The 24815-nt window shown below is 42.3% G+C and overlaps 1 protein-coding gene across 3 annotated transcripts in view; it reads left to right on the forward strand.

Annotated features, from left to right (window-relative positions):
* Window positions 1-24815, forward strand: part of PSPC1 (paraspeckle component 1) — a 377392-nt gene that overhangs the window by 242905 nt on the left and 109672 nt on the right. The window contains exons 8-9 of one of the 3 annotated variants that reach the window (XM_063951654.1): window positions 13619-13797; window positions 15485-15966. In XM_063951654.1, coding sequence (XP_063807724.1) covers window positions 13619-13797; window positions 15485-15670 — 365 coding nt within the window. In that variant the 3' untranslated portion in view covers window positions 15671-15966. Of the gene's footprint in view, window positions 1-13618; window positions 13798-15484; window positions 15967-24815 lie in introns of those variants that run through there. The other 2 variants (XR_010203527.1, XM_063951657.1) reach the window with 2 other exon arrangements.

The following is a 24815-nucleotide window of genomic DNA, read 5'->3' on the forward strand; positions in this document are numbered from 1 at the left end:
TTGTCAGAGAGGTAGCTTGTGAGACGGCTGTAGTCTAGTCGTTCAAGTAATTTGGAGGCGAAAGGGAGAAGAGAGATGGGGTGGTAGTTAGCGGGTGATGAGGGGTCGAGGTTGGGTTTTATGAGAATAGGAGAGACCAGAGCATGTTTGAATGGTGAGGGGAAATGCCGGTGGAGAGGGACAGGTTAAAGAGGTGAGCAAGGTGGGAGCAGGCAGTGGGGGAGAGGGAGCGGAGAAGACGGAAGGGAAGGGGGTCCAGGGGGCAGGTGGAGGGGGGGGGGGGGGAGGATAAGATGAGGGAGTGGACTTCCTTTTCTGAAATGGGACAGGAGGACAGGGTGGGATAGATAGAGGGGAGGGATAAAGGGGGGGTAGCAGAGGTGTGACGGCGGGAGATGTCGTGTAGGATATCCTCAATTTTGGAGATGAAGAAGGAGGCAAAGTCAGTGGCAGTGAGGGAGGAGGGGGGCGAAGGAGAGTGTTGAAAGTTTCAAAGAGATAACGTGGACAGGAGGACTGAGAAGAGATGAGTGCTTGGAAAAAGGATTGCTTGGCGAGGGAAAGAGCAGAGCTGTAGGAGGAGAGAATAAACTTGAAATGGAGGAAGTCCGGCAGACAGTGAGATTTCCTCCAGGAGCGTTCAGCGGAGCGTGAGCATTTTTGTAAGAAACGTGTTAGTTTGGTGTGCCAGGGTTGGGGTTTGGAGCGGCGGAGGGGGACAGAGGAGAGGGGGGCCACAGAGTCGAGCGCATCGGTTAGGGAAGAGTTATAGAAGGAGGCTGCCTGGTTGGGACAAGTTATAGTGGAAAGAGGAGATAGGAAAGTTTCGAGGGAGGACATGAAAGTGGGGTTGAGAGACCCGAGATTGCGTCTGGTGGTGGTGGGTCTGGGCGTGGAGAGGAGGAAGGAGGATGAGAGGGTGAAAGAGAGCAGATGGTGGTCAGAGAGAGGGGAAGGAAGAGTTTGAGAAATCAGAGAGATCACATCGGTGGGTGAAGACAAGGTCGAGGGAGTGGCCGAGATTGTGAGTAGGGGTGGAGGTCCATTGAGAAAGTCCAAAGGAGGTGGAAAGGGCGAGAAGATTAGTGGAAGCGGCATTAGTGATGTCGATAGGGATGTTAAAGTCACCGAGGATGACAGGGGAGGTCGGAGGAGAGAAAGTGGGAAAACCAGGCAGCACAGTTGTCAAGGAAAGGTGAACAGTGGCCAGGGGGGCGGTAGATCACTGCCACAAGGAGGTGAATGGGGTAGAAGAGGCGGATAGTGTGGACCTCGAAGGTGGAGAAGGTGAGGGAGGGCTAAGGTGGGATGACACGAAAGGTGCAGTTAGGGGAGAGAAGGATGCCCACGCCTCCACCCTGGCGACCATCAGGTCTGACCATGTGGGTGAAGGAGAGGCCTCCGTAGGAGAGGGCAGCAGGGGAGGTGGTGTCAGAGGAGGAGAGCCAGGTTTCAGTTATGGCGAGAAGGTGAAAACAGTGGGAGATGAAGAGGTCGTGGATAGTTGGCAGCTTGTTGCAGATAGAAATCAATTGAACCAATCACTGACTGCTCAAAAGTCTAACCTTCGCCCGCCTAATACCAAGGGGTCCTCTAAGCAGGCAATTACTTCCTCACAATCCACCAACGTCCCAGACACCTCGTCTGATGAGGATGGCGTTTAAACGGACCCCACAGATTCTGATTCTGATGGGGAAGTTGTTTCGCAGGTGGATGTTCCTGACTTGTTAGAGGCTATCGAGCTCATTCTTCAGGTTGGTGATTAAAAGTCAGAAGGTGGTTAAACAAGTTTTACCTCACTCTGAACATTTAGTTGACATACGTCAGGAGTCCTGGGAAAATCCAGGGAAGAATGTGACGCCTCATAAGAAGATGCTGGCTCGCTACCTCCTCGCTGCAGAGCTTAGTAAAAATTGGGAAACACCCCCGCCAGTGGATTCGCAAGTGGCACGGCTGGTAGTATCCTCAGCTCTGCCTGTAACGATCGTCACGTCCTTGAGAGAGCCGACGGACAAGCGTATGGAGGGTTGTTTGACGGCAATCTACACCCTAAACGGTGCGGTGCATAGGCCCACTATTGCAGACACATGGACTGTGGAAGTGTGGGCTCAGGAGCTGGAGGCGGAGTTGCCTTCCAATGCTTCTGATCATGCTAGACAGTGCCTGTCGTATATGGTTACAGCGTCTCATTACATTAGAGGCGGCTTCTGATGCCGGTATTCTGGCGGCCAAGGCTGCTTCTACGTCCATTTTGGCTCGCCGAATTCTCTGGTTACGGTCCTGGTCTGTGGACATGGACTCTAAGAAAACCCTGGAGGTACTCCGCTTCAAAGGAGACATTCTTTTCGGAGAAGACCTCAACAAGATAGTGGCTGACTTAGTGTCTGCTAAAACAGCATGTCTTCCTAGTACTGCTCCTTCGGTGCCGAAGGCTGAGAGTACTTCCTTTCGTCCTTCAGGTAAAGCAAAAGGTCAGGCGTACCAAAACAGGTTTGCACTTCCAAACCCAATAAGCCCATACCCAAACGGGCTTGGGCTGCCTGTCAGCCAGCTTCCAAAACGGACGGGCCTGCTGCATGATGCGGTGGGCCTCCCTCTGGGGAATCCCACAATGTGGGGGCCGATTTCTAGTGTTTACCCAGGAATGGTTGAAGACCACTTCCGATGCCTGGGTACGGGAAGTTGTCACTCGAGGTTACGCCGTATCCTTCAAGAATCGTCCACCTCATCGATTTTGCCTGACAGACGTCCCTTCGGATCAGGTGAAGGCAAAAACTCTTCATTCGGTGGTACAGTCCCTCCTGGACACAGGAGTGGTAGTACAGGTGCCTCTGGCTCAGAGATGCATGGGGTACTATTCACCGCTGTTCCTAGTCCCGAAACCGAATGGGTCATCCCGGCACATTCTCAACCTCAACTCCTTGAACAAATTTGTGAGGGTCGCCAAGATTCGTATGGAAACTCTTCGCTTTATTGTTCTGGCCTTGAAACCTGGGGATTATATGATCTCCCTGGACATACAGGATGCTTACCTGCATATTTCCATTGCAGTGTCGCATCAGCAGTACCTGAGGTTTGCGGTTGACACCCTCCATTACCAATTTCGGGCGTTACCTTTTGGTTTGACCACGGCTCTGCGAGTCTTCACCAAGTTCATTGCGGTAATGACGGCTGTACTCCGCCGTCAAGGGTCAGGATCCTACCGTACTTGGACGACTTGTTGATCCTGGCAAATTCCCCAGAGATTCTCCTACGCCATCTGGATCTGACTCTCCAGTTTCTGCAAGCCCACGGGTGGCTCAAAAACTGGAAGACATTTTCCCTGGTCCCTGTTCAGATCATGGTGCACCTGGGGGTGTTGTTGGACACTCTCACAACCAGCGGTTGTTCTTCTCTCAGGAGAAAGTCCTGAAGCTTCAGGACAGGATTCAATGCTTCCTATCTCGTCCGCAAGTGTTGATACATTCGTCAATGCAAGTGCTAGGTCTCATGGTGTCGGCTTTCGACATGGTGGAGTACAGTCAGTTCCATTCTTGCCCTCTCCAGAGGCTGATTCTTGCCAAGTGGGACGGCCTGCCTCACCAGATCAGGTCTCAAATGATCTCATTGTCTCCGGAGGTCCGTCTGTCACTGAGCTGGTGGCTTCAGGACCAACGATTGAGCAGGGGTCGTCCCTTCCGGATCTCCAACTGGGTCCTTCTGACGACGGAACGCCAGTCTGAGGGGTTCGGGCGCGATGTTGCCGCAACTCTCCCTTCAGGGTCGGTGGACCAAGGAGGCGTCTTTCCTCCCGATAAACATTCTGGAATTGCGGGCAATGTTCAACTCATTGAACTTGGCCCAGAATTTAATACAGAACAAACTTGTTAAAGTACAGTCGCACAATGCCACCACGGTGGCGTACATCAATCATCAAGGCGGCACTCAAAGCCGCATGGCAATGAGGGAAGTATCACGGATTCTTCAGTGGGTGGAACGCCATCTGCCAGCCATATCGGCAGTGTTCATCCGGGGGTCCTAATCTGGGATGCAGACTTTCTCAGTCGTCAGGACGTACACGCCGGAGAGTGGAGCCTCCATCAAGAAGTGTTTCAACTCCTCGTGGACAAGTGGGGCCTTCCAGATGTGGACCTGATGGCTTCTCGACACAATCACAAGGTTCCGGTCTTCGGAGCAAAGACGAGGGATCCTCTAGCAACGTTCGTGGCTGCACTGGCAATTCCATGGAACTTTCGGCTGCCATACGTGTTCCCTCCGGTGTCACTCTTGCCCAGAGTAAATAGGAAGTTCAAGCAAGGAGGAATCCTACTTCTGATCGCTCCAGTGTGGCCTAGACTGCATTGGTTCTTAGACCTTCAGGGTCTCTCGATAGAGCGTACCCTTCTACTTCCGCAGCGCCCAGATCTCCTCGTTCAGGGACCCTGTGTATATCAGGGTTTAGCCCGATTGGCTTTGACGGCGTGGCTTTTAAAGCTTCAGTCTTAAGGACCAAAGGATTTTCTGAGGCGGTCATTCAAACCATGTGGAAGGCCGGAAACCGTCTTCTGCTCGTATTTATCATAGGGTCTGGAATTCTTACTTTGCTTGGTGCGCATCTAAACATCATGATGCTTGCCAGCTTAGTATAGCCAAACTTTTGGCCTTTCTACAACAAGGCCAAGACTAGGGCCTTCGTCTGGTATCCATCAAGGTTCATATTTCTGCCTTGTTTGTTTGGTTTCAGAGAAAAATTGCGACCTTACCTGATGTACATACGTTCACTCAAGGTATGTTGCGGATTCAACCTCCTTATGTCCCGCCGGTGGCTCCTTGGGACTTGTCGGTGGTTCTGGAGACGTTGCAAGGGTCTCAGTTTGAGCCTTTTGAATCTGCAGACTTTAAGCGGCTTTCTCACAAGGTATTGTTTCTGCTGGCTATTGCCTCTGCTAGACGGGTGTCAGATTTGGGTACCTTGTCTTGTAGGTCACCATATCTGATTTTTCACTGTGATCGGGCGGTTCTTAGAACACGTCCCGGGTATTTACCTGAGGTGGTGTCTTTCCACCTTAATCAGGAGATTGTGGTTCCGGCCTTTGCCTCTCCTGATTTGTCTTCCAAAGAACGATCTTTGGATGTGGGACGGGCTCTCCGTATCTACGTGAAGAGATCTGCCTCCATCAGGAAGTCGGATTCTCTCTTTGTTTTGTTTGGTTTTCACAAAAGTGGCTGGCCTGCTCACAAGCACACCCTGGCCAGATGGATTAGAATGGTGATTGCACAAGCTTATGTACAGGCTGGTCTTCCAGCTCCTGCTACCATCAAGGCCCATTCTACTCAGTCGGTTGGACCTTCTTGGGCAGCCCGCCGTGGTGAAACCCTTGAACAATTGTGCAAGGCGGCTGCGTGGTCCTCAGTGAACACGTTCATAAGGTTCTATGCCTTTGATACTTCCGCCTCCCAGGATGCTTCCTTTGGACGCTGGGTTCTTGTGCCCACTACAGTGCGTCCCCTCCCATAAGGAACTGCTTTAGGACATCCCCCAATGTCATTCCCTGTGGAGCACAGTGTACCTCGCAGCAGAAAACGAGATTTATGGTAAGAACTTACCGTTGTTAAATCTTTCTGCGAGGTACACTGGGCTCCATAGGGCGCCCACCCTGACGCGCTTCTTTGGGTTGGTATGGCATTAGCCACTGACACTTCTGTCGTGAGAGTGTGGTGTATGTGGCTACTAACAGTTGTCGTCTCTTTTGCCTGCTACTGCATTGGACTGGTTAACAAAAAAACTGAGCTCCTGTACACAGAGGCGGGTTATAGAGGAGGCAGCGCTAGGCATTCTGGGAACATTCAAAGCTTTGAGCCTGTTGGTGCCTCGGATCAAGATCCTACTCTACACCCCAATGTCATTCCCTGTGGAACCCAGTGTACCTCGCAGAAAGATTTAACAACGGTAAGTTCTTACCATAAATCTCGTTTTATTGCGCCACAGACGTTGCTATTTAATTATGCAAAAGCATTTATCCTAAGTACCTAGTATATTATAAGCGAAATAGGATGCAATATAGAGGAAAAAGTAGCGGGATATAATACACAATCCAGTATAAACAGGCAAAAGACAGGCTTGATAGGAGTGACCCGTGTCATGCATTATTATTCTTAAGTTGACTTTATATTTCTGTGTGTCCAAAAAACCCTAATTCTAATTACCTAAATTACCTTTACACTAATTATGTGAACGGAGAGGCAAAATTGAGTTTCTCGCCCCATATGACATAAAAGGGCTAGGTGTATGAGGAGTTATCTGTATCAGATAGGATAGAAACACAGTGTTTCTTTTTTCTTACTGATACTATAATCAATGGTGAGTAACCAGATATACTTCTGATCATCACGTGAGGGTTCTCTAACTTTATTCATATGCTGGACAATACACCTTCAAATAAAAATGTCTGGCATACTTATTATTTGTCATGCTGACAACATCCAGTACTGTTGCCATACACTGTCCAATTATGGAAATGATATTGGATGCTTACGAATGCTGGATAGTTGAAATTGGAGCACCAAATTATTGGCTTTTTCAGACATGCTGGACAATTTTGCACATCCCCGACAGACTGATAATTACTACTCTGTCGTTGCAACAGACTCTGTCCGATCAGTTGGTCAGGCCGATAATTGAATAGTTTATACCCAGCATTAGTAATAAGGTAAAACATTGTGTGTAATCAATGATTTTCCACCAAATGTATTTAGAATTGATCCACATTACATACCTATTCCTCGTACCTCAAAATACTCACCTGAACGCACAGTGTTTGCTCATCCAAAACCACTGCATATGCCCTTTATAATCCCGTTGACTGCAAAACAGTTGTCCTAACTCCCACTTGCCTTAAAACACATTTCAAGCATGAAACAGCTCTCTGAGCCATTTGCAGCCCTTGAACTACCTGTTCGCCATCACTGCTCTAGCTACTATGTTAACGATAAACTTTTTTTTGTTTGTTATAAAACTCTTACATCTTATGTAAATCTATAGGCCTGGATATAATCTTAACGATTAATACATTTTAGAATAATTTCTGTCAATCTTTGAATGCAGGTATTTATGGGGAGCTTTAAAGTTCCAGTGAGCTCTTAGTAATATGTTGCTGATGTGTACTTCCTACATGATTTTATTACCCAAGTGTGAAGCCTTTTTTTTTTAATTTTTCTATGATTTTTAATTTTTCTCACTGACGTCCTAGTGGATGCTGGGAACTCCGAAAGGACCATGGGGAATAGCGGGCTCCGAAGGAGGCTGGGCACTCTAGAAAGATTTATGACTACCTGGTGTGCACTGGCTCCTCCCACTATGACCCTCCTCCAAGCCTCAGTTAGATCTTGTGCCCGGCCGAGGTTGGATGCACACTAGGGGCTCTCCTGAGCCCTTAGAAAGAAAGTATAGATTTAGGTTTTTTATTTTCAGTGAGACCTGCTGGCAACAGGCTCACTGCAGCGAGGGACTAAGGGGAGAAGAAGCGAACTCGCCTGCTTGCAGCCGGATTGGGCTTCTTAGACTACTGGACACCATTGGCTCCAGAGGGATCGACCGCAGGCCCAGTCCTTGGTGTTCGGTCCCGGAGCCGCGCCGCCGTCCCCCTTACAGAGCCAGAAGCAAGAAGAGGTCCGGAAAAACGGCGGCAGAAGACATCAGTCTTCACCAAGGTAGCGCACAGCACTGCAGCTGTGCGCCATTGTTACTCAGGCACACTTCACACTCCGGTCACTGAGGGTGCAGGGCGCTTGGGGGGGGCGCCCTGAGCAGCAATAAAATCACCTTGGCTGGCAAAAATACCACAATATATAGCCCCAGAGGCTATATATGTGGTAAATACCCCTGCCAGAATCCAGAAAAAAGCGGGAGAATAGGCCGCGGAAAAGGGGCGGAGCTATCTCCCTCAGACACACTGGCGCCATTTTCTCTTCACAGTGCATCTGGAAGAAAGCTCCCCAGGCTCTCCCCTGTAGTTTTCAGGCTCAAAGGGTTAAAAAGAGAGGGGGGGCACTAAATTTAGGCGCAATATTGTATATACAAGCAGCTATGGGGGAAAATTCACTCAGTTATAGTGTTAATCCCCACATTATATAGCGCTCTGGTGTGTGCTGGCATACTGTCTCTCTGTCTCCCCAAAGGGCTTTGTGGGTCCTGTCCTCAGTCAGAGCATTCCCTGTGTGTGTGCGGTGTGTCGGTACAGCTGTGTCGACATGTTTGAGGAGGAGGCTTATATAGTGACGGAGCAGATGCCGATAAATGTGATGTCGCCCCCTGTGGGGCCGACACCAGAGTGGATGGTTAGGTAAAAGGTATTAACCGACAGTGTCAACTCCTTACATAAAAGGGTGGATGACGTAACAGCTGTGGGACAGCCGGCTTCTCAGCCCGTGCCTGCCCAGGCGTCTCAAAGGCCATCAGGGGCTCAAAAACGCCCGCTCATTCAGATGGCAGACACAGATGTCGACACGGAGTCTGACTCCAGTGTCGACAAGGTTGAGACATATACACAATCCACTAGGAACATCCGTGACTTGATCCCGGCAATAAAAAATGTGTTACACATTTCTGACATTAACCTCTAAAAATGGGTTTTTATGTTTGGGGAGAAAAAGCAGGCAATGTTTTGTTCCCCCATCAGATGAATGAATGAAGTGTGTGAAAAGCGTGGGTTCCCCATGATAAGAAACTGGTAATTTCTAAAAAGTTACTGATGGCGTACCTTTTCCCGCCAGAGGATAAGTTACGCTGGGAGATATCCCCTAGGGTGGATAAGGCGCTCACACGGTTGTCAAAATAGGTGGCACTACCGTTTTAGGAACGGCCACTTGAAGGTACCTGTTGATAAAAAGCAGGAGGCTATCCTGAAGTCTGTATTTACACACTCAGGTACTAGACTGAAACCTGCAGAGCGTGCTGCTGCAGCGTGGTCGGTGACCCTGTCAAACATACTAGTTTGCTAACATGAGAACATATTAAAGACGTCGTCTTATATATGAGGGATGCACAGAGGGATATTTTGCCGGCTGGCATCCAAAATGAATGTAATGTCCATTCTGTCAGGAGGGTATTAGAGACCTGTCACTGGACAGGTGATGCTGACCTTAAAAGGCGCATAGAGATTCTGCCTTATAAGGGTGAGGAATTATTTGGGGATGGTCTCTGGGACCTCGTATCCGCAGCAACAGCTGGGAAGAAATATTTTTACCTCAGTTTTCCTCACAGACTAAGAAAGCACTGTATTATCAGGTACAGTCCTTTCAGCTTCAGAAAAGCAAGCGGGTCAAAGGCGCTTCCTTTCTGTACAGAGACAAGGGAAGAGGGAAAAAGCTGCACCAGTCAGCCTGTTCCCAGAATCATAATTCTTCTCTCGCTTCCTCTGAGTCCACAGCATGACGCGGGGGCTCCACAGGTGTAGCCAGGTACGGTGGGGGGCCGTCTCAAAAATTTCAGCGATCAGTGGGCTCGCTCACAGGTGGATCCCTGTTTCATTCAAGTAGTATTTCAGGGGTACAAGCTGGAATTCGAGATGTCTTCCCCCCGCCGTTTCCTCAAATATGCCTTGCCGACAACTCCCTCAGGCAGGGAGGCTGTGCTAGAGGCAATTAATAAGCTGTATTCCCAGCAGGTAATACTTAAGGTGCCCCTACTTCAACAAGGACGGGGTTACTATTCCACACGGTTTGGGGTACCGAAACCGCATGGTTCGGTGTGACCCTTTTTTAGATTTAAAATCCTTGAACATAAAAAATTCAAGTTCAAGATGGAATCGCTCAGGGCGGTTATTGCAAACCTGGACGAGGGGAATTACATGGTATCCCGGGACATCAAGGATGCTTACCTGCATGTCCCTATTTACTATCCTCGCCAGGAGTACCTCAGATTTGTGGTACAGGATTACCATTACCAAGTCCAGACTCTGCCGTTTGGACTGTACATGGCACCGAGGGTGTTACCAAGGTAATGGCCGGAATGATGATACTCCTTCGAAAAAGGGGAGTTTTAATTATCCCGTACTTGGACAATCTCCTTATAAGGGCGAGGTCCAAGGAGCAGTTGCTAGTCGGGGTAGCACTATTTTGGAAAGTGCTACAACAGCATGGTTGGATTCTAAACAGTCCAGAGTCACAGCTGGTTCCTACGACACGTCTACTGTTCCTGGGGATGGTTCTGGACACAGACCAGAAATAAGTGTTTCTCCCGGAGGAGAAAGCCAAGGAGCTGTCATCTCTAGTCAGAGACCTCCTGAAGCCAAAACAGGTATCGGTGCATCATTGCACGAGAGTCCTGGGAAAAATGGTAGCTTCCTACGAAGCAATCCCATTCGGCAGGTTCCATGCAAGAATTTTTCAGGGGGACCTGTTAGACAAGTGGTCCGGGTCGCATCTTCAGATGCATTAGGCTGATAACCCTGTCTCCAAGGACCAGGGTATCTCTACTATAGTAGCTGCAGAGTGCCCATCTTCAAGAGGGCCGCAGGTTCGACATACAGGACTAGGTCCTAGTGACCATGGTTGCCAGCCTTTGAGGCTGGGGGGCAGTCACACAGGGAAGAAACTTCCAGGGACTTTGGTCAAGTCAGGTGACTTCCCTACATAAATATTCTGGAACAGAGGGCCATTACAATGCCCTGAGTCAGGCAAGGCCTCTGCTTCAAAACCAGCCGGTCCTGATCCAATCAGGCAACATCACGGCAGTCGCCCATGTAAACCAACAGGGCGGCACAAGAAGCAGGATGGCGATGGCAGAAGCCACAAGGATTCTCCGATGGGCGGAAAATCATGTGTTAGCACTGTCAGCAGTGTTCATTCCCGGAGTGGACAACTGGGAAGCAGATCTTCTCAGCAGACACGACTTCCACCCGAGAGTGTGGGGACTTCATCCAGAAGTCTTCCAAAGGATTGTACACCATTGGGAAAGGCCACAGGTGGACATGAAGGCGTCCCGCCTCAACAAAAAGCTATAAAAGATATTGCGCCAGGTCAAGGGACCTTCAGGCGATAGCTGTGGACGCTCTGGTAACACCGTGGGTGTACCAGTCGGTTTATGTGTTCCCCCCTCTGCCTCTCATACCAAAGGTACTGAGAATAATAAGAAGGCGAGGAGTAAGAACGATACTCGTGGTTCCGGATTGGCCAAGAAGAGCCTGGTACCTAGAACTTCAAGAAAACATATCAGAGGACCCATGGCCTCTGCCGCTCAGACAGGACCTGCTGCAGCAGGGGCCCTGTCTGGTCCAAGACTTACCGCGGCTTCGTTTTGATGGCATGGCGGTTGAACGCCGGTTCCTAAAGGAAAAGGGCATTCCGGAGGAAGTCTTTCCTACGCTGATTCAAGCCAGGAAAGATGTAACTGCAAAACATTATCACCGCATATGGCAGAAATATGTTGCTTGGTGTGAGGCCAAAAAAGGCCCCAACAGAGGAATTTCAACTAGGTCGATTTCTGCATTTCCTACAAGCAGGAGTGTCTATGGGCCTAAAATTAGGCTCCATTAAGATACAGATCTCGGCTCTGTCGATTTTCTTCCAGAAAGAATTAGCTTCAGTACCTGAAGTTCAGACATTGTAAAAGGAGTGCTGCATATTCAGCCCCCGGTTGTGCCTCCAGTGGCACCTTGGGATCTCAACGTGGTGTTTAGTTTCTTAAAAATCACATTGGTTGAACCACTAAAAACCGTGGATCTAAAATATCTCACGTTGAAAGTGGTCATGTTATTGGCCTTGGTTTCGGCCAGGCGTGTATCAGAATTGGCGGCTTTGTCATATAAAAGTCCTTATCTGATTTTCCATATGGATAGGGCAGAATTGAGGACTCGTCCCCAGTTTCTCCCTAAGGTGGTGTCAGCTTTTCACTTGAGCCAGCCTATTGTGGTGCCTGCGGCTACTAGGGACTTGGAGGATTCCAAGTTACTGGACGTAGTCAGGGCATTGAAAAATTATGTTTCCAGGACGGCTAGAGTCAGGAAAATTGACTCGCTATTTGTCCTATATGCACCCAACAGGTTGGGTGCTCCTGCTTCTAAGCAGACTATCGCTCGCTGGATCTGTGACACGATTCAGCAGGCGCATTCTGCGGCTGGACTGCCGCATCCTAAATAAGTGAAAGCCCATTCCACAGGGAAGGTGGGCTCATCTTGGGCGGCTGCCCGAGGGGTCTCGGCTTTACAACTTTGCCGAGCTGTTACTTGGTCAGGGGCAAACACGTTTGCAAAATTCTACAAATTTGATACCCTGGCTGAGGAGGACCTGGAGTTCTCTCATTCGGTGCTGCAGAGTCATCCGCACTCTCCCGCCCGTTTGGGAGCTTTGGTATAATCCCCATGGTCCTTTCGGAGTTCCCAGCATCCACTAGGACGTCGGAGAAAATAAGATTTTACTCACCGGTAAATCTATTTCTCGTAGTCCGTAGTGGATGCTGGGCGCCCATCCCAAGTGCGGATTGTCTGCAATACTTGTAAATAGTTATTGCTAACTAAAGGGTTATTGTTGAGCCATCTGTTGAGAGGCTCAGTTGTTTTCATACTGTCAAACTGGATATAGTATCACGAGTTGTACGGTGTGGCTGGTATGAGTCTTACCCGGGATTCAAAATCCTTCCTTATTATGTCAGCTCGTCCAGGCACAGTGTCCTAACTGAGGCTTGGAAGAGGGTCATAGTGGGAGGAGCCAGTGCACACCAGGTAGTCATAAATCTTTCTAGAGTGCCCAGCCTCCTTCGGAGCCCGCTATTCCCCATGGTCCTCTCGGAGTTCCCAGCATCCACTACGGACTACGAGAAATAAATTTACCGGTGAGTAAAATCTTATTATTTTTTTGTGGGTTTAATTTTGATGCAGTAAATAAAGTGTTTCATTTCTGAATGTGGTCCATATTTCCTACATTTGAATTTGGGGCATAAATTCATTATTTATAAATAACAGCCAAAAATGTTGGCAGCAGTTCTCAATGGTAGAATATAATCAACAATGCAGATGCCCTCCACACTGATATCCTCCAAGGGATGTCCATGTAAAATTCATATATAGATATGGATATAGATAATGTGGTAGAGCTGTAGACATTCATATTTAGATATATTGAAACATGGATATGGATACATATTTAGATTGAGATAGTTATCGATAGAGAGATATATACCTCTAGTGATAGATAGATACATACATACATGCATACATACATACATACATACATACATACATACATACATACATACATATATAGATAGATTGACTTTTTATATCTATATATCTATCTAGGAAACTAGTTATATAAAGAAAATACATCCATTTTTTTAATAGGGTTGGGTTTTTGTGTAAAAAATTTTTTATTTGATACTAGCTAAATAATCACATAGTAATTTTTTTTAAACAATTTTTTTTGTATACTTAAGTACATTTTGTGTCCTGGACACACATGTATACACTTAGAAATATGTTGTGTTAAAATGTTAGGTGCTGTATTTGTATTTTTTTTGTTTTGTATATTAAATGTAAGCACAGCTTATGATTGATTTAAGTCCATCCAACATTGATAGTTTTGAAATACTTTCAGCATTTGTAAAAGAATAAGAACAGTTCTAAGTATAGATTGTTTTGCATAGATACCTATAGCCCAGCACCTGCTGGTAACCAAGGTCCACCTCCTCCAATGATGGGGATGAACATGAACAACCGACCAACTGTTGCAAGCCCTTCAATGGGTCCTGGACCTGGTCCTTCGATGGGCTCTGAAGGAGCTGCAAACCTGGGAGCTGCTATGATTCCTGATAATGGAGCAGTGGTAATGTATTTGTAGTTTTTTTTAACATTTATTATTTTAATTTGTTAACAGTAATAAGTGTACACAATTCAGCCTATGTTTATCTATTTTATTCAGTTTTAGAACGTAACGTAAAACTTTCAGCAAGCTCAAGTGAAGATTTGAGTCTGTTGCTTGTAGGCAACCCTAAACATTTATTTAAATGTATATTTATTATTTTTATTTATTTTACTGAAGCATTTGTTAGGCTTGGTCTTTATTCAATGTTTGTGGAGAGTTAAGTGTCTAAACATTTTTAAATATAACGGTTTTATAGACTTAATTCTATATTTTATATTTGCACTATTTTAATTGTTCTCTGTATGATATTTGATACAGATTTATATAAAAAGTCCCTTGACTTCTACTGAATCTTGATTTATTTTTATTTTTTTAATGTGATCATAATCTTTGCTCATGAGTTTTAATTTTTCAAACATTGCATAGAAATGTCATACTCGCCGTTTTGCTAAGTCTTTCATGGCAAATGTATATAATGAAAAATACTTTTTTTAAAAAGTCCGTTTTAGTAGTTTTCATCACTAAGGGAATGTAGTTTGTAAAATATTATAAATTTTAGTTTATTTTTATCCAAATTTTTTATTTCCTCCAAAATATTCTTGTGTATGGTACAGTAACAAAGATATACTAAAAAGTTAATTTTTTAATTTTGTCTCACTTTTGTTGTAATGAGTTCTCAGTCCTATTTCATTTAAATCTTAGCATATTGGAATTTATCTTTTACCAATTGAGCTTTAGGAGCTGTTTAGTGGCTATTTTTGAAATATTTGTAAGATAAAACTAATGAATAACGTGCATTAATGAGTATTATTTAAACGTGTTATGTGTTACAAAAGCAGAATAATCAGTACTGTATGATTCCTTATTGAGATTTATATTTACAAATTTGCACTGTTTCACTCATAGGGGGGAATTCAAATGGGTGAAAAGTCGGTTGGGTGTCTGTTTTTTCCTATCTAATAGGAAAAAACAGACACCCAACCGACTTTTCAAACATTTGAATCTCCCCCATAGTTTGCCAACAGCAGCATATAAAGCAGAACTATTAGTCAAAAACTCTCTAGTCAAATAACAGTGCATTGTTTATTGCATGTATATTGCACATGAAAAGGTGTTTATCACATTGTTAAAAGTTGTGACTACCATCTTTACAGCTTTATACATCTTTCTTTGGTACCTACCCAATGTCAACAGTGTAAATGTAGTCATCATATACTTACTATATATTTAGTGAATAGTTGTTACCAGTGTATAGTGTGTGTGTGTGTGTGTGTGTGTGTGGTAAATACCCTTTCCTTGTATGAGCAAAGAATATCATCCAGTCTTATAAGTAGTATTTGATAAAATTTAGTATTTCTGATCTATAAACAGTTTTTACAGCAATAAAATAGGACCATATTCACGAAATAATCAGTTGGTGCTTTGATTTTTTAAACCTTTGACGCTAAGAATACGTATTGGGATTACTTATTTTAATTTTATTTTTTTCTAAAGAAATAGATACTAATTTAAATGCTCCTTTCTTCCTTCTATGTACGACTCCGCCGGATTATCTTCTGAACATCATCACTGCACTTTGTGAATATTTCCAATAATATTGACAAATCTTAATCTTATGGGACTGCACATTGAACGAATGCGCTTATAGCGCAATGATAGATTCTCACAGCCATCTCCATCACAAATGGGATCTCCCATGGTTAACAGAGCAGGAACTGAAGCTGCTCAGCCAGCAATGGGTGGTGTAAATGCTGTTGGTGGTGCACCTGTTGGCTATGGTAGAGGAAGCCAAGGGGGAAGCTTTGATGGATCTAACAAACGTCGCCGTTATTAGTACGTCTATCCATACTGTGTAGAAAACATGTAGTCAATAAATTCCAGTGGAATGCATTTTTTTTTATTTTAGAACTTTTGTTTTTGTCTTAATGCTAGCTTTTGTAGTAGATTTTTGTTATGTAACTCATACATTTTGTGTTTTGACTAATAATGAGATTGATCATGCCTCATTGTGAAAGCTGAATGTGACTGATTTAATCTTTGTTTATAGTGGTGTAAAATGTGCAGTTATATAATTACAATAAAGATGAAACATCCTTTGAATTGTTTAATAAAGCAATTTTAAAGGCAGGATTTCATTGTCTAGACTTTATAAATACCTTTTTTTTTTTTTTTATTCCCCTATATTCACTTTTACATATCTGCAGTTAAGACGAGCAAAAAAAAACCCGCAAAGGAAACTGACAAACTTTATCTGATTTTATGGGGCTGATTCAAATACTTTGGGAGTCCAAATTTTCTTGTCTAAATGGGACTGTTTAGACACCCAACAATTGTCACAATTCAGTTATATGGTCGCTCATTCATATCACGCATGTCGCGCCCAAACAGACAGGCTTTAGCCGTGTAAAATGGCTCAACCTATGTAAAGTCATGCGTTGGGGGTCGTAACTCCTTAGCGCATATTTCTTATCACACCTCAGGAGGTTGTGAGAAGAAATGTCATTCAAGCGGCTACTGGGTGTCACAACAGAGCAACAATTGAATTGTTCCATTTTGCACCCCCTAGTGGTAGCCGTAGGGTAAAACAATTGAATCGGCCCCTATATGTCTATAACAGAGGTTTTGATTTATTTTTCCTAATATTCCACAACCCTGGTCCTCGAGAGCTACCAACAGTTCACGTTTTCCAGACCACCTAGCTGGTGCACAGGTGTATTCATTACTCATTGACACATTGTAAGAGATCCACAGATGGAACGGATTGCTTCACTTGTGATTCTGTTAGGAGACCTGGAAAATATTAACTGTTGGTAGCTCTTGAGGACCAGGGTTGGCTACCCCTGCACTATACTGTTCACTGCAGTACTAATAGTAATGGGGGGGAAAAAACAAATTGTAAGCTGAAAAAAACACACACACACACACACACACACACACACACACACACACACACACACACACACACACACACGGTCTTTGCATATATGTAGAAATTATTTCTTAGCCAAATACAATTCAGTACTTTTTTTATTTTTCTTATTTTCATTTTCCCCCCCCTTTTGTAATTGACTGTTTTAAGATCCTTACATTTAGAATAAAGTTCATGAAAAGTATGTCTAACATTTTTGCTTTTTGTTTAAAGCATAAAACCGTTTGTGGGAGGGTTGTACTAAATATATTTTTTGTCATGTACAACTAACTTTAGTACAGCTCAGCACATATAGCATATTTACTGAGAAATGTACTAGCTTATTAGTTAATGAGAAGTAAGAATCTACAGTCTTGCATATTCAAATGAGTTACATGATTATTTTTAGTTGTTTTTTTTATAGAATTTAAAACTGACATGCTGACTAGTTGTATTTCATATTCCCACACAAGGGCATAACTTGTGCATACTGATGCCCCTTGCTTAGGGCACCCCAATGCGTACACTTGCTTTATATCTTTGCATATTTTTAGTCACCCATATAGTATCTGGCTGTCACTAATTACCGTTAATATAAGTAGCAGTTCCTGGCTGACAGATTGTTGTGCATTGCATTGCTTTTCTCCTGTAAGCCTTTTTGTCCTCACTCGGGATTCTTAGTTATGGGAGAGCATACTCTAGCTTAGTATTAATCAGTGAGCATTTTCAAGTAGTTAACCGTGTTTCAGCATGTTAGTGTTTACATGCTCTAACATGAGCTCAGATAACACTGGCACTCATACTTTATCATGTTGAGTATTAGATGAAACCAATTAACATTATTAATGATTATCAGTAGAATACTTTGCCTAAGTATAACTTTGACATATGATAAGAAACATAAAATACATTAAGGGCTATATTTTGTTGGATTGCACTTAATTTAAAACTGACTAGGGAAGAAATGACGGTGTATTTTTGTTCATATTTAAATAGAAAAAAAACTATGCCAAATTAGATTTTCATTTATATTTTTTATCCCAATTTGCTGCCAAGAGTATCTTTTCCTGGAAAAGTAAAGTCGAGTGGGAAAAAAAAAAAATTTGCTTGGGTACATAAATAATTTATTCCTGGTGAAATCTTAAACCACGGGCCTCGAATGTCATATCTAATGGTGCTATTAAGGACTTTAAATGCAGCAATATATTGGCTACTGATGATGCATACACACTGATTCGCTCCTGGAGCGTATCGCATAGGGGTCGATTCAATTCGGCAACTTATGAATAGTGCCGGGAATTAGCTCCCAACGCTATTCAATTCAGCTCCAGTTAAGTCGGCGATGGCCCGTTCTCGCCGACTAAACAGGTTGAATTGTCGGGAGAACGGGCATTCTCCGACTTAACTCCCCGGCGCGAGGCAGCACTTTTGTCGGGTTCCTTCTCTCATCCCCCGGGGATGAGAGAAGAATTCCCGACAATTGCGGGTATCTAGCAGCTGAATTGAATAGCGTCGGGAGCTAATTCCCGGCGCTATTCATAAGTTGCCAAATTGAATCGACCCCATTGTGTTTCTCCTCCCCTCCTGGACCGCCAACATAGTGCATGCACACTGTATAATATCACAAGCTATATCGTACAATGATGTCATGCTGCGGCTGGACCGTGCATGCAGTTTTGAGAACTATCTAAATTGTGCTACATGCCCAGCGACGGCGAGCAATGATAACTATGCCCTGGTCCGCACACCGTTCCTCCAACAAGGCATACCCTAATTTGAAATTATTTCACAGCAGATAGATGTCTTAAACCCATCTCTTAAGGTGCATACACAGTGTGATATCACACATGATATTACCCATTTTCACCCTTCTGAGCGATATCGTGTGTGATAATGCCCAATGTGTATGCAATTTAAGCAAAGGAGTTAAGACCTCTATCTGCTGTGAAATTATTTCAAATTAGGGTATGCCTTGTTGGAGGAACGGTCTCGAGGGAGATCCCCACAATAATGTGGTAGTGGGTTACTTTATAAATATATTGTTTAAAGGTTCATTGGCCTTCAATATATTTAGATCTAGAAACTTGACATTTGACTCGTTTACCCAGTGTTATTTGTAACTATCCTGAATGTTTTAATTAGTAAAAAATACAAAGTATGGTGAGTTATTACATCCATAACACCCCTATTTTCCAAACATGTTCATGTGTAAATGTGGCTTCTAATTTGAAAAATATGCACAACATTTTGTTAACTACTCTTGTAATATAACTACGCTAGTCTGCATTTCTTTTATGAAACACGATGAAGTAAATAATGTTGAAGTTAAGTTACCTGTGGTCTATATTATGTTAGGCTTTAACATTTCATTCAGTTGATTTAGTTTGTAACAATTTGCTATGCTTATCCGATTGGGTTTTTCAATATCTTATTCTAAATTTCCAGTGTTTGTTCCCCTTGTGTATTTCTTTGTTTTTTTTAAGTAGAAAATTGTTTTTGTTATTTTACCAGTGAACAACTATTATACTGATTTTTTTTTTATTCAAAATCTTTTATTAAAGCAGGAAAATGTTAATCAAATACCGATTTTTTTTTTTGCCATGTAAGGAGGGAACAACTATTAAAAAAATGTAATTTAGGGATTAGATTATTATTTCTAAAATGACCTCGTTCAACTTTAATTATGTAAGCTTGCAGAAAGCTTATTTTAAAAAATAATGTATAAGTGGAGAATAAAGTTAAACTTAATGAAAGTACCTTCTTATCTGAGAATAAGAGCTTTTCTGTTCACCATAAAAATACTCTATAGAAAATTTATTGATATTGCAGTACCAACTTCTCAAATTCAAGCAGTCATCAAATGAGTCGACTCATGGTAACCATTGGAGTGTGTTCAGCAGGACACCCCTCTATTTTACATTAAGTAGATGTGTCCTTTAAATATGGCTATTAATTAAGCCTACGGAAATCCCAGTTGTTGCGTCTTGACAAACTTTTGGATGACAGAAACCTTTTGAAATAAACATTTTACAAATTAAATTTTTTTAATAAAACTTTAAAAAAAAAACCAAAAGGAGTTATTGTGCACTTAATAATAATGTATAACCTTTATATACATTAAAATTCCTAATGCACAGAAATCAACATATTTTAAAACTGACAGTATCCATTCATTTGTGAAGAAATACATAAATAATTGATTTAAAATCTTAAGTACATTTTTTTTTTTTACATCAATTTCTATTTGAGAATTCACAGTGCGTGTAATATTTCCCCTCGTATAAAAAGCACAGCGGGACTCTGTTAATTTTAAATCACTAGTTTATATCTTCACAAATCTAATGCAAATAAATGTATCTACAGTCAATTTTTACATATTTTGTTGACTTATGGGATAAGGCTTTTAAACACTTAACGGACTATTTTTCCCTTCAAAACCATTCATATATATTTTTTAAAGACCTTTAATATAGTTTAAAAAGTATTTTATACTTGTAAGTATTGTATTATATTGAGCACATCTGCAGAACGGATCGCCTCATCAAAAACTGGGTACACAGTGGGGTGGTACCGTTGCATGTGCTCTGACCATGTCCGTTAAGTGGTTAATGTGTCTATAATAAAGGGTATATTTTATCGTTGCATAAGTATTTTATTAAGAATGTTTAATTGGCACTTTTTTTAATACAATTCTAAAGTGTCTAATGTACTGCTTCATTATTCAACATGTTTGTTTTCACCTTTTTTTTCTTTTCTTTTTCTTTTTTTTTTTTTACTAAAATCAAGGCTTTGACATATGTTGCCTTGCTTAGGAACTGCCTTACTGTTTCTGACTATAATTGGTGGTTGTTTTTTTTTTGCACCTGTTTTTTATTGTTTTCCTGACAATAGATACACCTGAAAGGTCCCTTGCTAAAAATGTTTGAGGAGTCAGGGGCAGGCAGATATTAGTGGATAGTGAAAATATATAAAAATGTTTTTACAGTTTGGTGTGGTTTTGTTTTTTTTTAAATACTTTTTCCCTTTTAAGCAATTATTTTGTGGTTGAGGCTTTATTATACATTTTGTTATGTGGATTCTCATGTAATTGGGGTAGTTATAATTAAATCACCTCAACAGTCTGCGAAAGTAAGTGCGGCTATATGCCACATTTATGGCGCAGTAGCTCCGGACTTGCAGATTTTTGTTTGCAGTACCGTGGGGCAACATACAAAAATTAGTGAATCCAGGGTGTGGTCAGATTGAGGCCAATAAATGTGTGTAGGTGTGTACCGAATTATAAATTAGTAAAAAAAAAAATGTATTATGGTAGTTGCTACAAATACAAAACACATTGATGTGAATACATTTAAACATGAAAAGTAAAACTGTATCATGCTTTTACAGTTGCATACGTATTAAAAAAAAATAAACTAGTGTTTTTTACATAGAGGGATTCTCCTCTCTCCATAGTAAAACTTAAAAAAAAATAAAGAACAGAAAATTCTTTATTTTAAAAGTGAAATTATGTTATGCATGTTCAGGCTTACTTAGTATTTTAGGATTGCCTTTCTCGATGTGAACTTAAAGTATAAAACTGCTTACTGGTATTCAAACTTGTTTTGACCAAATCATTGCTTTTAAATGGAACAAACTATGTTGATGTTTTACATAATGGTAAAAATGTTAAAGGCAAGTTTAATGTTTTATTTTTTTACGTTTCCTATTGTAGGTTATACCTGCATCTATAAATCTTTTTCTAGGAGAAATAAAAAATTGTCTGTTGATGATGATTGACCAGCATGTACTAAGAATTTAAGTTAATTAAAAACTAATACAAGTTTTGAAATCTAAATATTATAAATCTATTTACTTAAATTGTTGGCATGTATTTGCGTTACATCTTTTTTTCAGTTGCTTACTAAATAGTTCATTTTTCCTGGCATTGGTCCAGTAATCCTGTTTCTAACTATTATTGATACTCTAATTGCTGTATTTGCCAGTCATTCGTTTTTCAGCTCCTTGGGCCATTAATGGTATTAAAACATTTGAACTGTCTGCTGACGTGCATTCCTTTTTTTATTTAAATTCAAGACCGTAAATGTGTTTAAACACTTAAATATTCAAATACAACTTTATATGGATACACACACACACACACACACACACACACACACACACACACACACACACACACTCTGATTCAAAAGTTGCAGTACTCCCTTTAGTTTCAAAACTGTGCAGGAAATGGGAAAGCTGGATACTCCAGTAATGTATGGGTGAGGTGCGCTGTCTTTTAGGGCAGTAATGGGGAACCTTTGGCACTCCAGCTATTGTTGAACTACACATACCAGCATGCCCTGCTACAGTTTTAGAATTTGGGCATGCTAAAACTTTAGCAGGGCATGCTAGGATGTGTAGTTCAACAACAGCTGGAGTGCCAAAGGTTCCCCATCACTGTTTTAGGGTATGTACCGAACATGGACACCATCTTGAAATCGCCCATCTTGAATCGACGTCCGTTTTTTCAAATGGAAAGGGGGTTGTGTAATATGTCAAACAACATCAGAATTTGCTGAACAGTTTATTCCTGCAAACAGGTTTTGAATACGGTTCAAAAGTTATAACACTTTTTTTTTTTGTTGGAATTTCAGGCTGAACTGTTTTCCATAAAGGACAGTCATTTAATGTGTGGGTTTTGTGCTGCGTTGTGGGCACTTCACAAAGAATGCCCAAACCATTGTTGAGGTTGTCTCATCAGTAGCACTTTTTGGCCGACCACTCTTTGACTTGTCAGCCACAGTACCAGTTTCTCAGAATTTGGAAATTAGGTACCTGACAGTGTTATGTGAAATTGGAAGTCTTTCTGAGTGCCGGTTGTTAAAATCTGCAGCTGTGACACGGAAACTTCGTTCTCCAGACATCAAAATGACCTCAATTCTTTCCTCTTTTGTCAAAGCCATCTTCAGTTACCTGCAACAAAGAAGTGTTGTAACTTTTTTGAACCATAACTACTGTTTCAAATCTGTTTGCAGCAATAAACTTTTCAGCAAATTCTGATGATGTTTGACATATTACACAACCCCCTTTCCATTTGAAAAAACGGACTTAGATTCAAGATGGCCGCCCATGTTCTTTACATACCCTAAAATAGTGATTTTCAACCTTTTTTTACTCGCGACACACCGAACAATATTTTAAAATTGCCAAGGTACACCATCAGTTACCCACAAAAAAAAAAACACACACACATTGGCCCTCACAGAAAAAGAAAAATCCACACATACATTGGCCTACACAGAAAAAACAATCACATGGCTCCCCACATAAATCCTATTGCTCCCCACATAAATTATTCACATTGTTCCCCCCATAAATTCTTATTCTCCCCACATAAATCCTATTGAAATCATATTGTTCCCCAGAGGAGAAATAAAATAACAAATATTATTATCAGCTGTCCTCCTCCCTGTCACTCAGTGGCGGGGGTTGTTCATAGTGGAGTTCTGCGAATATGCAGGTGTGGATGTGGGTGGGAAGGAAAGCTGTGTATGCAGGCGGGAACTGGAAGATGTGTATGCAGGCGGGTGGTCTGGCTGAGTGGTGTGACGCGGCGGCTGTGACCTATGATATCACATCGTTTTCAAGGCATAGGTCACGGCAGAGTACGACTGATCCTCTAAGAAGAGCCTGGGCCAACCGTTCACTCTGAAGGTGCAGTAAGCTGCTCTGGCTCCGCGGCACACCTTGCAACTGGTCGCGGCACACTGGTTGAAAAAGCCTGCCCTAAAAGATAGCCCACCTCACTCATACCTTACTGGAGTATTCAGTTTTCCCATTTTTCCTGCACAGATTTTCAAACAAAAGGGTGTATTGCGACTTTTGAATCACCCTGTATATGCATAAGATGTTTGTAAATTGTTTTATCTTTAATTTCCTGTCTTTCAGTTTTTCCCATTTCAATACATTTAGTTTCATTAGTATTTTTTCTAATAAATAAAAAACAAATTCTGGACAGGATTGCACAAGTTTTAAGAACTAAACTGTAATTTGCGGTCTCTGTTAAGATGTGTATGTTGCATAAACTGGGAGAACTCTAGAACTCTCTAGCTGTGGTTACTATTACTTCTAAATGCACTACCTACCAAAGGAAAAGATAGAGAAAAAACGCTTGGCATATTATTTTAACAAAACTGTGAATTTTTTATTTGATTACACTTACATATAAAACAGCATATATAAAATTTTAAAACTGAGTGTTCCTACTTGGATGAGCATGCAGTTTGAGAATAGATCCTTAGGGGGGAATTCAATTGTGTTACGTGCCCAGTCTACCATCTAAAATGACAGGAGATTGCAGGACGCAATTAACTTTTTTTTTTTGCGCTGATTGCGCCCAGCTTAGACCAGCTTTAGCCGTGTAAAACTACTAAGCCCGACCAAACTGCTGTGCTCCCAAACTGGTCCCTTTTTTTTTTCTTTTTTCCCCCCCATATCTCAGCTCACCAGCACGAGGGGCTGTGAGCTGAAATGCAGGTGTCGGCAGCTATTTGCAGCCGTATATAGCAACAATTGAATTGCTGGTAGTTGCCAACAATTGAATTCACCCCTAGGTATCCTCCAGAGTGACTTCTCACACAGCTGAGGTATCGGCAGGTGGTTCTCAGTCCTCGGTCATAGATAGATATCTGATATGTCAAACCCCAAGCGAGAGTGTAGTGAAGTGCATTATTTTCATTAATCTTGAACCTCTCGATATACTTGGGAAAGCTGCAAGGGAAACACCTGCTTTAATTTGTACACCAAGGGATGTCACATACATACATACATACATACATACGTGTGTGTGTGTGTGTGTGTGTGTGTGTGTGTGTATATATATATATATATATATATATATCTTTATATATATTATTTCCATGTACGGACGCACTCATCAACAGCTACTCAGACATCAGCTGGGGTTGCACCCACGATGTCCGGAATCCAGACATCCAAATATAGAAAAACACATATAGAGGTGCACTCACCAGAATAGTTTTGCACTGAAAAGATTAACATCTTAAATGCATACTTATCAGCACGTTTATAC

This window comes from Pseudophryne corroboree, chromosome 2 (assembly GCF_028390025.1).
Source record: "Pseudophryne corroboree isolate aPseCor3 chromosome 2, aPseCor3.hap2, whole genome shotgun sequence".
NCBI lineage: Eukaryota > Metazoa > Chordata > Amphibia > Anura > Myobatrachidae > Pseudophryne > Pseudophryne corroboree.